The sequence below is a fragment of the Daphnia pulex genome, chromosome 11 (assembly GCF_021134715.1).
Source record: "Daphnia pulex isolate KAP4 chromosome 11, ASM2113471v1".
NCBI lineage: Eukaryota > Metazoa > Arthropoda > Branchiopoda > Diplostraca > Daphniidae > Daphnia > Daphnia pulex.
The window spans coordinates 5,819,951-5,833,264 of NC_060027.1; the positions used below are offsets into that span (position 1 = coordinate 5,819,951).

The following is a 13,314-nucleotide window of genomic DNA, read 5'->3' on the forward strand; positions in this document are numbered from 1 at the left end:
GGCATCGAATTCAACTGTATCCAATGATCGGTCGATTGAAGCGTCACCATTCCGCAAAATCCCGCTGATGGCCAATCCATAAATAAATATAAAGACGACGTGGCGGTATCCGGTGTTATTCCTCGAAATTCAATCCCTCTCTTTCTCTCTCTCTCTCTCTGTTGAAAAAAGGAAAAAAAGAAGAAATCCCCCACGTCACTTGACTCGGCAGCTGGCGAAGCATTGCGTCGATCCTAATCTGCCCGTTTCCACACACAATGAGCAACCAACCGTTTCTATTATTGTCACATTCAGTCAGCGCCATCTATTGGAGCTGACAGGCACTTTGGGTTGAAACGACCGCGGGCGGCAACACACACACACACACACACACCCGGATGGATGGATGGATGGAGCTGCGCTATAAAAGGAAGGCGCTGTGAATGCAGAGATGGCCGGGTCGGCCCCCGTCACACACACACAGACACACAAATATCTAAAGTTACAATGTTGTGCTGTGTGTGTGCTCTTTCACGGATTGTTTGCGAGTCGAGATAGTCGTTGCCGCCGCCGCCGCCGACTAGTTACCATGGCGCGGTGTCCGCATATAACACGAGGAGCCACTTGGCAACGCTTTACAACCCAGCACGCTATCACTTCGTTAGCATGCGTGTCGTGAGTCTCGTCGTGTCCCAATCTCATTCTTTCACCCCTCCTCCTTTTCCCGTCCGCTCTTTAAAAGCCCCGGAGGCATTTTAATGCTCGTCTCCACCGACCGACATGACGGCGAATACGGCGGATGATTATTTATCGGAATGGGGGGCGCTTGCACAGTCGTTGAGCAACGGCTCATTTCACTCCATCAACACACGACAATGACGACCGCAGTCGGATAAACAATCAAGTCATTTTCTGCAACCTACACTAATGGGGCCGGATTTCACAAGACAAAAGCTAAAACCTAATCGCATTTGCCAGGTCGCTGGATAACATCCACCACCATTGACGCCGAAAAGTGGATTTCTTCTTCTTCTTCGAAATAAACAGGGTGGCACCACCCGAAGGGAGGAAAAAATGAAAGAAACAAAAACAAAAAAAAAAACCAACAAAGAGATAGAACAAGCAGCAAGAAATCGCATCCATTATTCAATGCAACATTTGAAAAGCTAATGCCTTAAAAAGGGCCGGAATGGACACTCGATCGATGGCTTCCTTCCAGCCCGGGCATCAGCACGATTGACTCGACCACGCCGGAATGGATGATGGTTCCAGTGATTTAGTTTGACAGATCGCATCCAGAAGACGGTTGCATGGAACCGTAATGGATCACTCGTCATCACCCATCTTTTCCAATTCCGTCAGCGGCACAAACCTTTTCTTTCTTCTTCTTCTTCTTCTTCTTTTTTAAGAAAAAGAAAAAGAAAGAAAACTGGTCTTTTTTTTATTATTTTTCCACCAAAGAAAAAATTGTGTTGCATGTCGACTCCAAATTTGTTGGTGTAAAACCCTCCAGGACATAGTCAGAGTCGGAAGCCCGTCTAGTGGACGGGGTCTCGGGATCGTTAAGGCGAGTCTCGTGTGAGTTAAAGGCCAACGCGAAGAATTCGAGGAAGAAATAGCGCACGCAAGCCAGTCGTTTGCATCAGTGATTCAACGGAATTGAACTCGTTCCTCAACACACAAAGGGGCACGTTGTTGATGGCCGTTTGCAACCACACGGACAAGCACAAACTTACGAAACGTTTCACAGCAACGAAAAAAAAAAAATAATACAAATACTACACACACAAAAAAAACGGTTTCAATAATAATAAGTAAACGAGTGAAACTTACCGTTTCGTCTTCCGACCATTTCTTGTCGATGCCTTTAGGTACGGGACACTTGGCCAGAGTTTGTAGCGCTTTACCCAGATCGTAACCGGAATTGTGCAGCTAAAACGATACAATCAAAAGAAATAAAAATGGCGAAATAATTAACCATCAACTCTATCGTCTTGTGAAGGAAATAAAGACTATTCCGCACTCGTTCGGCGGGTGCGGAATAATACTTTCATCCTTTCTTTCACAGGGGACCTGGTGCCAAGTTTAGCGAATGTTATTTACCACGTCCATGGCGTTGATGGTGGTGTCGTCACGGGAGGCGGCTAGGCATCCGTCGTCTGGGGATCCGCCATCACACATCCCGACAAAGGCGGCCACCGAACGGGCAGCTTGGATGTAGACGATCAGGTCACCGTCGCGCACGCCGGGAGCGTTAGGTGGCGGCACCCAACGCGGCTCTTCCCAATCTTCACATTTCTCGGGACGTTTGTCCAATCCCAACTGGGCACGCAATTCCGGAAGCCGGGCCTATAACCAAAAAGAATTCCCAGGTTTAGTTCAGGTTATGGTTGTAAAATTAAAATTAAAGTCAATATTAACCTGATGGGATGGCCCGACCCGGATTTCACCCTGAGTAGACGCCAGTCTGCGAGTTTCTGGATTGTAGCCTAAAATGTAGAAAAACGAATCCTTGAACGGCGAAAACTTTTCAGCGCCCTGGATGTCAGTGAAATGCTGGACTCGGCACACGCCTCTGTTTACACCAAACAAAATAATTAATAAATAGGTAAATAAGATAAACATCTGCATTTATCCAATAGATTAGAAAATCGACATGAATCCATTTGATGACCTTGCCTTATAGCATGTACCTTTTTCAACTACAGCAAATCTAGACCCAAATGACTTCACTGCAAGATTTTCCCCAGCTATTAAAATCAAGTTGTACATTTACTATTAAAAAGTAAATTAAATTAACAGAAAGAATTTGAAAAATCACGAATGAAACGCCAATCAATCTCCTTTGCGGCTACTAAGAATAAAAAACCCGATTCAACAATCAAGGGAAACTGAAATCATTCACAAGAAAAATGTACAAGGAGTGCTTCTGCCAAAATAGGTTCGCCATTGAATGTTTCGACATATCCCAAGGGAGTTGCTGTGGATACAAGTGAAATTCTCCTTCTCCTCTCGTAGATTCTATAATTTATGCAGAATGTAGAAAAAAGAAGAAGAAAAGAGAGAATACAATACCTGAGCAGGGAAACGGGATAGGTATCAGTGGCGTCGGATATAAACAGCTCGCGGCCTTTAATCACGGGATCATGGAGAAACGAGATCTTGTTGCCTGTCAACCATCCATCAATTTTATCAGTCTTGTCATTGCAATCGATTAGCATTGGATCACCACCTTGTTCTGTGTTGCGGTCCTGCACCAGCAGCTGATAGACGGTTTCCGGAACTTCACAGGGTCGATAGTACCTGAAGAACGGAGAGAAGACAAATAAAAGCCAATTGTAACCAAAAATATAATATTGTTGCCGCTAACTTGGCGACGGTGAGTTTTTATAATACCATTTAATGTTGACCATCAAGGTGTCCCGCTTGCTCTGTTGAGATATAAAATAAAAAGCAAAGGATTAGTACACAAGCACACAAGGTAATCAAGACACACCGGAGGGCATTGATCATCCCACAATTTCCCACGAAACGAGCAACGGGGGGGTACCGCAGCAGTGAAAAAAGAAAAACGAGTACACAAAGAGAAAATTGTTGAATTCAATCACATGGTCACGTCATGCCCTTCTAAAGGGAGGGGGGGGGGGGGAGCTTCTTCTTATCGGGGACGACCAAACAAACGCCAATTGGTGTTGTGTACCATAAGCCGCGAAGCTCTACAAAATCTTGATGATTAACTTGACAATTACCGAGTTGTTTGGAAAACGATCGGTTCTATGTGGGCATCGGCGTGAGTGGGGGCGTCGGAATGTGATTCCCCGGCAATCATCAATCACGAGCCTATTTATTATGTATGCATAGAATGTGAGAGGAGGGAAAACACCTGGTACCTGGACGAACACATCCCTTATAAAGTCAAGACACACCGGAATTGATTTGGAAAAAAAGGCAAAAAAATGGCGGCGTTCCAGCTGCTATATTCACAGCCTGGGCTAACGTGACAGGAATGATTCAAGCCAAAAGAAAGAAAAACAACAAGGCGAATAGGTTAAGAAAACTGCACTTGAATCCGTATAATCAAGTCGTAACGGGTCGTGGCTGTTCCTCTCATAATTGGCTTCTTTCAAAAGAAAATGAGCTGAACTCGCCGAGTGCTTTTGTAATCCACCGTGACGACCAAAGGATCCACCAACACGGCAGAGAAACAAAACAAAAAGGAAGAAGAAGAAGAAGAGAAACGTGAAAGAGCCCTCGGGGCGCAACCACGAGAAAAAGACACGTAACACTTGGCACCGAGGCTTCGTCAAATTTTACTAGGCTATATCTTTCAGACTACAGTAAATCGATTTTTACGAGCTTTCAACACTCGACGAATCTTGTTTTGACTTTAACTACCCGTCTAACTGAAAAACCCAGCATATTTACCTAATAAAGGCAGCGCAAAATCTCCGGCCGATATCGACTGTTTATCGACATTGATTTCTATAAAGGGATACAAGTTAACTGTATCTTTAGACCCATTACACTAGTTGGAGAGGAAAGAAAAAACAACAACGGAAGGAGGGGACCAATTTTAACGCAATCTAAATATTGACATATTAATTTCTAAAGCTAATTCCGGCTGAGCTTTTTAGGAGCCGCGGACAAACGTCCAGCTGCTCGAACAAAACATTAGGCAACTTGATAGCCCCTGGGCTACCCAAAATGAAAACTCGACGACTGTTGTTGCTCAAATGACTCGACTCAAAAACAAAACGCATACACACAGTTGTTGATTTTCCGTCTTTTAAAACACTCAAAATGTCTAAATGAAATATTATTTGATGGGAGAAAGAAAAAAGTTGATTGGGGAGACGTACCCAGACACTAGCAACACATTGACGTAGATTTAACTTGAATCAACTGGCATGTAAACGAAAAAACAGGCAGTTGGTGGATTTGTTTTCGTTCCACTGGTGGGGTGTGTATGTGGTTCACAACTAGGCAGCCGCCATGTTTGACGCAAGACTGGCCGTGCCAGGAAAAACAAGGCGGGTACTGCAAATAGGGGGCAGCACCAGTAGCCGACCCACCAGTCCCCGCCCTCTTTTCCTACCTTCGTGCTAACACCCGTGTAACATTCCCGGCACCCCACTCGCTAACGTTCATTGATCCAAGAAGAGTTCCATCTATTGGCTGACAAGACAACCCTGATAATAAATATTCCTATTTGGCGAAAGTGGATTTCGGGACCGGATTATCATCACGCACACGTACAAAACATCCGGACGCAACTCCCTAGAGACCCTCTCCGGCTCAATTGGTTCACGATTTTTTAACCGTTCAACTTATTTAATGCGTGTAGATAGAAAAACAAAAAAGAAGGGGGGAAAAAATAGTTGTTCTTACCCGCCGGAATTCTTGGATGGTGCAGATAAAAAAGGGTTGATCAGCTGATTGGCTTTCTATGTAAGCGGCATCTGTTATGGGAAAAGGAGAAATAGTTTTTAACATTTGAGAATCATCAACAAACAAGCCACACACACACTCAATAGCAATAATAATAATAGTAGCATCAATAATAATAACAAAGTCGGCTTTCCAAACGATGATGAGACATGTATCAAATGATATCAAATAATGCTGAGAAATACAAAATCGCCCCTTTTCACGCATGTTTGATCTCGGCTTCAAACGTTTGCCAATGACGTAAAATAACATCCATCTTGATTTGAGAAAAGGAAAAAGAAGGAAAGAGCCCCTTTGCAACCGCCAAAGGGACGGATCGATCCACATTGCTGCGGAACCACTTGACTGTGTGCGTCTTATTTTCGCCTCAGCGGCGGATTTAACTTAAGGTGACGGTTCACCAAGACCAGTGACCCTTCAACAGTCGCCAACAGATTTGATCCGTCAACATGGCGCTTGTTTGTACAAAGAAAAGATTCCGCCATTCGTTATTGCCCCAGTGTGTTTGTCAATCACGCAGGAGGGAATTTAAATAACAAGAAAACTAAACAACAGCAAAATATGGGAGACAATCGCTAAAGTATTAAATCACAAATATGCTGGACTAGCTTTCGTGTTTGCTCAGACATTCATTTGATGCACAGCAGTCTAATCTCTGATAAAAGTCATTTGTTGTTCGTGTCCGAGATAGAAAGTAATGCGGATCCTGCGTAGGAAACCGTTGACAAACGAGAAAATTTACTAGCGTGATTCCCGACTTAAAGCCCTCACGACGCGACCATGGCAGAGATGGGGCCCCAGTCTTTTTGAAACTCGAAATGACACAATTCGGCTAAGCTTGTGAGAGCCATTTTCGGGTCTTGCCAATGGCTCGGCAAAGATGAAAGAGATGGAGCGCTCAGTCAATCGATAATTTCGACGAGAAAAAAAGGGAGACGGGCGGGCCCAGCCAAAGAGAGAGAGAGAGAGAGGGGGGGTCTGCACACAAAGCGACATCTGGAACTTCTCTCCTACCCCCTAAAGACAAATAAAAACCCAACATTCAAGTTGGCCTTAGCTCCCGTGCCAACAACACAGCCGTAAAGAATCCCAACAAAATGGCCAACAAAATACTTCACACGTCTATGATTGCGTTGGTTAACTCTGGTGATCTAGAGCTAAACACCCGCCAAATCGATGATAATAAAAGGTTTCCTGAGCTAGTCGTGTGCATGCCCAACTCTTGTCTGCCTTTCTCACAAAGAAGTCGGTCGGAATGATGGAGGTGTTGGACCGACGCGGTCCCGGAGGAGAGATGGACCCCCCAACCGAATTGTTCAGACTTGCAACGCATCGCATTCGATGAGGATCAAGCGTCTAGTTGCCCATGTCGGGTGATTTATAATGAATGAAAAAGCAAAGGGACTTGTCTCATTTTATTAGAGGAGCCCAGTGACCAAGAAAGAGAGAGAGAGACCTCCTTTTTCTCTCGTTAACGACTAATGTATCTTTGCGTGAGTAAACTCAAGTCACGCACTGTCGTTGGTCCAAACTGCTGCTGCTGCTGCTACTTCTCCTGTTGGGGGCTAATCTTTGACTTCCTGATTTACGACTGGTCGACTCTCATCCTACGATAAATAAAGAAGGCTTTGAGCTCTCTTGTCATTGACCTTCCCATTTTCTTACTCCTGTGCGTGTCTCTCTCTCTACACCAGTTGTTGTTGGTAGACCAAAATAACTCGGCCCCTCGCTAGATGGCAATTATTTCGTGTCGTTAATTAATTAGACAAAATATACTGTCAGCGGGGACTTGAATTAATTGAATCATCCACAGTGTGCCTTAATAGATGGGGAAAAAAACTATCCTTTTTTGGCCAAAATTGAATGGAAAAGTAATCGTTATTAGTGACATCCACTAGATGTCACTGGTTGGCAAGGTCCTTTGTGCATTCGCCTTTAATCGATGGCAATTCTACACAGTACATACACCCTTTGAGAACACGCACCCCGGTCTCATTATGGATCCGCTTTATTACCCCGAGTGAATATGTCTCTCTCTCTCTTTCTCGACACTCAATCAAGTGGACTAGGAATTCTATTGGCACAGAGCTAATTAGATATGCAAGAGGGACATGGTTTAGCAGTGGAAGGAGGAGTTGAGTGACACACACAAAAAATGAGACCGTATCAGGTGGAATAAATGTCTTCTTTTTTACTCTCGCGTGACTTGAACTAGGGTGGGCGAATAGTTTAATAGGTACGAAAAGGACAAAGATCAAACACCGGCAGGTCGGATGGTGTGATAGAAGCGACTACTAAGATGATGACACAATCAGTCCAAGAGTCGAACGAGATTCTTTCATGTTCAAACAAGGACACAGCCATCGCTGTTCTTTTTTCTTCTTCTCCGTTCAACTTGGTGAAAAAGAAAAGAAAAGGAAAAAAGAATTGGACGATGGCTCACGCGGCCAATCAGTCTTCCAACCAAGGGCAGCAAGTTGAGTTATACAATAGCCAAACGTAATACAACTGGAAAGGCCTAGATAGACAAGTCTAACTTTTGAATCAGATCGTCGTTGCCCGCCAGATATCCGGTCGATGAACTGGATATCGACCACAAGTCTGAATTTTAAAAGTTTCCTCCTCCTTGTATTCGACATCATCACGCTTGTTCCTATACGCCTTTATGCATAAACACTATACGTCTACGGTTGACACGAGTGCAGCACTAACTGGCAACAACTTTCATCATTCGACAGCATCCCATCCATCCTATACGCGGAAAAAAACATTGTCTCGGCGGGATAGTTTTGGGGGGCTCGTTTGATTTTCCCGAAAAAAAATCCCCAGTTGGTGTCACGATAAAGGGAAAAAGAAATGGGAAATTTAATTCATTGTCAAAGACATTGAATTGGGTGGGATAACTGACAAGTCAACAGGAAACGAGCTTGTCACCACAACCGAAACCAGTCAGCGTCACTTAATAGTCTAGTCGCAATGTGCGTGTGTGTGTGTTAAAAGAGCCGGAAGCCTGTGCTTCTCTCTGCCGAGTCTCCCCCCTCTTTTCTTATATTCTCCTCTTCTCCTGTCCTTTTATTCTCCTTCTCTCTTTCCTCCTTCTCTTCTCCCCCCTCTCTCTCTTTTTCTCCAGTGAAATGTAGACAAGATTGCCTCAACAAGGTAGAAAATCGGAAATGATATACGCGGTCGCCATCAGTGAAAGATGTTCACTAACTCTCCGACACTTAACAAATCGCATAGACAAATCAATAAAATGCAGAAATATACAAGAACCACATGGCTGGCATGGCATCAAACGCTTTCAAAGCCAGCAGCACGATTGCTTCCTTCCTTTCTTTTTTCTAATTCGACATCGATGAGAATCCAGCGAGAGCTGGCTGGCATCATCGATCCGATATGTGTGTGCGGTGCGCAAGCTTTATCATCACTTCTTTGTTTCCCTCCCACCAAATATTTCGGCTATTACGATTACGACTGCTTGTCCCACCACTTGAGCCCTTTCTTTCTTTCTGTTTCACACACACATTTAGTGCTACAATAATTGTGCAATCACTCAGCGTGCAAACCCCGTCGTTATCGAAATGACTCGGTGCGATAAACTGTCGGATGTGCGTCCGTCAATATCTCGTCTGATGTCATTGTTTCAGGGCCCCACAAATGTCGTCAACTCCGTTCAGCTTTGCCACAAAATCTTCTCGTTTGAGGAAAGATCACCAAGTAGTCGGAAGTAGTAGCTACCACTGCACGTATTACACAATGTGTCGACGACGTCTATTTACACAGTGGCCGTGCACCAAACGAGTTGCCACAATACAGGAATCACCACCACTGATGGCCCTGATTAATACCCAGAAAATCACTTTTCTTGCAACGAATTTGGTCACGACTTTCATGCCAAAATGGTGAAGACCTGACGGAAGATAAGAAATTTCAAAACGAGTCTATGTCAAACAACGACTGATTCTTTCCGCTGCTCTACAAGTCAAAAATAATGGAACGGTCTGTCAACTCGGCCCCCGTTTGATCGGAGCGAATTTCACGCAGTAAAAATGAGAGAAAAAATACACAAACATACCTCCTGGACGATAATCGGCTCCGTCGTCAACGCAGAGATATCTGACGTAGTCTCCATTGCGGGCCCGCCAAACTTTTCCGCGAATATTCTTTTTTCCCGTCACGGCCACCGAAACGTCCTCGCAGATCGTGTCGACGTTTCCTCCTCCTCGTTCGTCTTCTATTGGACAGTCGTCAACAACTTCGGGAGGAGTTTCTACTAAATCCTCATCGTCTTCTTCTTCCGTTTTCACTCCGCGACGCCGCAAAAGTTTACGAGGCGACTCTCCATTGCTGCACGCCGCCGGAGAGTTTCTCTTCTCCGGCGTGCTCTTGCTGCTATTGTTGACACTGTCGCTATTAGTCGGTTGGATGGCACGACCAGCTGATGATAGCCCGCTTCCGGTTCCGGCACTGCTCTTACCGGCCACCACACGCGATGATGTTTTAGAAGAAGACACTATTTCACCGGCACTAGCTCCATTCGAAGTCATTTTTCCGATTGCCAATCGACTCTTTCGACGGTTTCAACTACATGCGTACCTGGAATAGAAAAAAGAATGAAAAGTTAATACTCGAATTCATGGGCTAGTTGGGATCGATTTCTGAGAAGGCTATTTATGATTAGAGTAGGATGAAGATAGAGCAAGGCTGCAAAGACTTTCTACAAATCATTTGCCAAGAGAGACCAATTGATAAAATCTAAACATGTGAGAAAGTGACCATTGCCAGGAGAGAATAACCGCAACAGCTGGCCTTTGGCATCTTTATTTCTTCTGATTCAATGAGCGAGACTTTGGACAATAACAAGGAAAAAAAGAAACGCGGTTTTTTCTTTTTTTGTTTTTCCTGGAACCCCCCACATTCGTCACAGTATAAACCAAACTATGTAAAGTTTTGTTGCTTTGGTTGCTACACTGAATTAAGGATAACAACTGACATATCACTGTAGTTGTCGTCGAGTTAGAGTCAACTATTTCGATTGGGGAAAACAAAACAAAGGACACGACGATTATCGATCGCGTTCACTCGCCAACAGCCACTACTTTTTAATATTTGATGGCCAAGATAATAAGATTTGTTCGACGTACACGTTATCTCGGGCGTAAACAGCCAACAAAAAGTTAATGAAGGTTACAAATTTGCCCGAGGAAAACGAATATAGTATGCGTGAAAAGAGCTTCTAATCCGAGTCAAGAAATGAGACGAAAGTGGTGAGAACAGGAAGTAAAATTTCCAAGTCAACACGACAGCGGAAGTGGAGACAACATTTTCTATCCAGGATGTCTAAAATCCCTTGTAGAAGTTGAAAACATTCCTGGGCGAAAAACTTGTTAGAAAAGACTTATCTTTTATTTATCTACGATTCCTCACGCTCGCCCACCCTTTTCCGCTTTCAACGGGGGGGATCTCTACAAAATTCGGAGACCATCACATACGTACAAGTCGAACGGCCAAAAAAAGCCCATTGCTTGTAGACTCTTGACAGTGTTGATCAAGGAAACCGGTAGTAGAATCCCGTTAGAAATATCCGATAAGGTGTACTACCCGTAGCCATTTTCATTAATACAACTAAGCCATTTTGGTTGGGTTGCATTACTCGCCTTGAAACCAACCATCCAAGTTACGACATAATTCTATAATTATCGGCCGCCAAACCAACGAAAAATGTTCTTAAAAGGCTAAGAATTCTATTCAACCCCAAAAGAAGAAAAAAAGAAAAGAAATCTTATTTTTATGCGTCGATCCGAGTGTCAGTAGATAATGATGCTAATGTAACACAGGCGACCGAGTGACTGACGTGACGTTCATACGAAAAAAAAAAAGCTGAAATCGCTTCTGGCGGCTTGAAGGGTTGAGGGGCCCCCCTTTTTCTAGAACACCCCCCCCCCCCTCAGGACACAGAACAATTGAATAACATGCACTACGCCCCCTACTTTGATCCCTTTACAGTTTACACAGCCATCGTAACTAATGGCGAGTCGATATTTCATAACGACGACGAGAGATTGTGCGACATTTATCGTCCACTTGAGATTACAACACTTTGGGTCTGAAATAAAAGTAAACTCTGCTGATCTGCAAATGAACACAAAACAGCTGTGTCGTTTGTTGATAAAAATGGAGGAATAGAAACAAAGGCCGAAACACAAAAACACAAAAAGTCGTTAAAAGACGTAAGAATGCAGCCAGTTGATTACGGGAAAACGGTTTCGGCGTAAAGTTCACACATGTTTTTCTCCTGCAACTAATCTGCCATATGTTACAAGAGAAAGAAAGAGAGAAAGAGAAAAAGGCAATTGATTGCCAACTGCTGTACATCATTCAAAGAACAATCAGGGTGGAGGGAGGGAGACGCCTTGGAGATTCTCAACTATGAACGATCGATATTAATGAGACGGGCTGTTATCACGCTGGGTGTGTCTAGTATATAGTACATATATATACGTATATATATTGGTTAGCATGGATATAGAAACATTTGATAGATAGGAATTTTCTCAAGTGCGCCTCTGGTGAGAGTACAAGAATCCCTCGAGGGCACCATTTGGACAGGAGGAGACCTATGTTCCAGAGAGAGAGAGAGGAGGGGGGAAGGCTAAAGAATAGAAAATGTGTGTGTGTGTGTGTACTGGAACAACCATCAACCTTTCTTCAATGGGGAAAAACGGGCCAACTAAAAAAATAATATGGGAGAGCAGCAGAGAAGAACGGCGCTCACAAAACGACCACGCCGAGATTAAAAAATGAACTTCCCCCCCCCCCCCATTTTTCTGAAGCTGCACTTTTATTTCAAACAGATTCGAGAGTCAATAGAACCATTTTTTAGTCAATCAATCACGTTTCTCCGGCCCACCAAAAACAATCGTGGTAGTTTAAAAAACATGGTCGGCTAAAAAAGACTTTTGCCCGTCATGGACGAGCAGCAGCAGTTAAGTGGGGCAGATGTTTTCCATCTCTCGCTCAAATGACAAATAAAAAGGTGCAACGGTAGCGATTCCTTGGTCGAGAGACAAGTGATTTGTAATATTATTCTTTCTATCCAGTCTGTCGAGATGCTTTTGCTGAATTGACGAGCGATTCACCGAAATGCTCCAAAAACGCCATATGGAATTATGGGCGTCTACAGGGAATGGCGGGCCCATGAGGAGGGGAGAAAAAGCCTAGGAAATGTGACAAATCTTTTGTTTCGAATTTCGCCAATACTTTACTAGTGGACTACAAGCTTTTTCATTTCAGAGCTGCCAAATTTGTTTTCACCAAGTCACCCAGAAAAAAAGACCCGAACTTGACACTGACGATCGTTTTAACTTGAAACAAAAAAATGAAACCGACGACTACCAAAAGATCAGCCGAAACAAAAAGAAAATTACCTTGGAAAAAGTTGAAGTGAAATTTCCAGGTTTGATTCGATCGAAGATCCGACGAACGTTTGATTGCTAATCCGAAAAAGATGACAAGTGAAATGATGAAAACAATGTTCTTCCGGTCATGTTTCTAATTTGGCACACATGCTACAACACACTTTTCAATCTGGGCAAAAATGAAAAAAAGAACCAACAAATTTGGTAGTGGTGGGGGGTTTGTGCAAGTTAGGCAAAGGCGACCGTCGTTCCCACGTGCGACTAGCTGTGAGCCAAGCGGGGGCTATACTGACTGACAAAAGCTACGAGAAAGGAGGGGACAGCGAGCGGCGGGCTGGCTACAAGAGAGCCCCTGGTGGCAAATGGTGGACTTGGAATTTGGAATCCCCTTTCCTCTCGTTCTTCAATGTCAATGCCTCCTCCTCCTCCTCTCCTTTAGTCGACTTGCCAAGTCGGGGTATCTCCCCCC

The 13,314-nt window shown here is 44.0% G+C and overlaps 1 protein-coding gene across 6 annotated transcripts in view; it reads right to left on the reverse strand.

Moving 5' to 3' along the window:
* The window catches only part of LOC124207592 (arginine-glutamic acid dipeptide repeats protein-like), a 30,008-nt gene extending 16,896 nt beyond the window's left edge, over window positions 1–13,112 (reverse strand). For 3 of the 6 annotated variants that reach the window (XM_046605136.1, XM_046605132.1, XM_046605133.1), the window contains exons 1-9: window positions 12,855–13,112; window positions 9,503–10,023; window positions 5,368–5,438; window positions 3,376–3,410; window positions 3,212–3,282; window positions 3,055–3,148; window positions 2,401–2,554; window positions 2,083–2,328; window positions 1,813–1,911 (exon numbers count right to left, since the gene is read on the reverse strand). In XM_046605136.1, coding sequence (XP_046461092.1) covers window positions 1,813–1,911; window positions 2,083–2,328; window positions 2,401–2,554; window positions 3,055–3,148; window positions 3,212–3,282; window positions 3,376–3,410; window positions 5,368–5,438; window positions 9,503–9,974 — 1,242 coding nt within the window. In that variant the 5' untranslated portion in view covers window positions 9,975–10,023; window positions 12,855–13,112. Of the gene's footprint in view, window positions 1–1,812; window positions 1,912–2,082; window positions 2,329–2,400; window positions 2,555–3,054; window positions 3,149–3,211; window positions 3,283–3,375; window positions 3,411–4,838; window positions 4,999–5,367; window positions 5,439–9,502; window positions 10,024–12,854 lie in introns of those variants that run through there. The other 3 variants (XM_046605134.1, XM_046605135.1, XM_046605137.1) reach the window with 2 other exon arrangements.
* Between the last annotated feature and the right edge of the window lie 202 nt (window positions 13,113–13,314).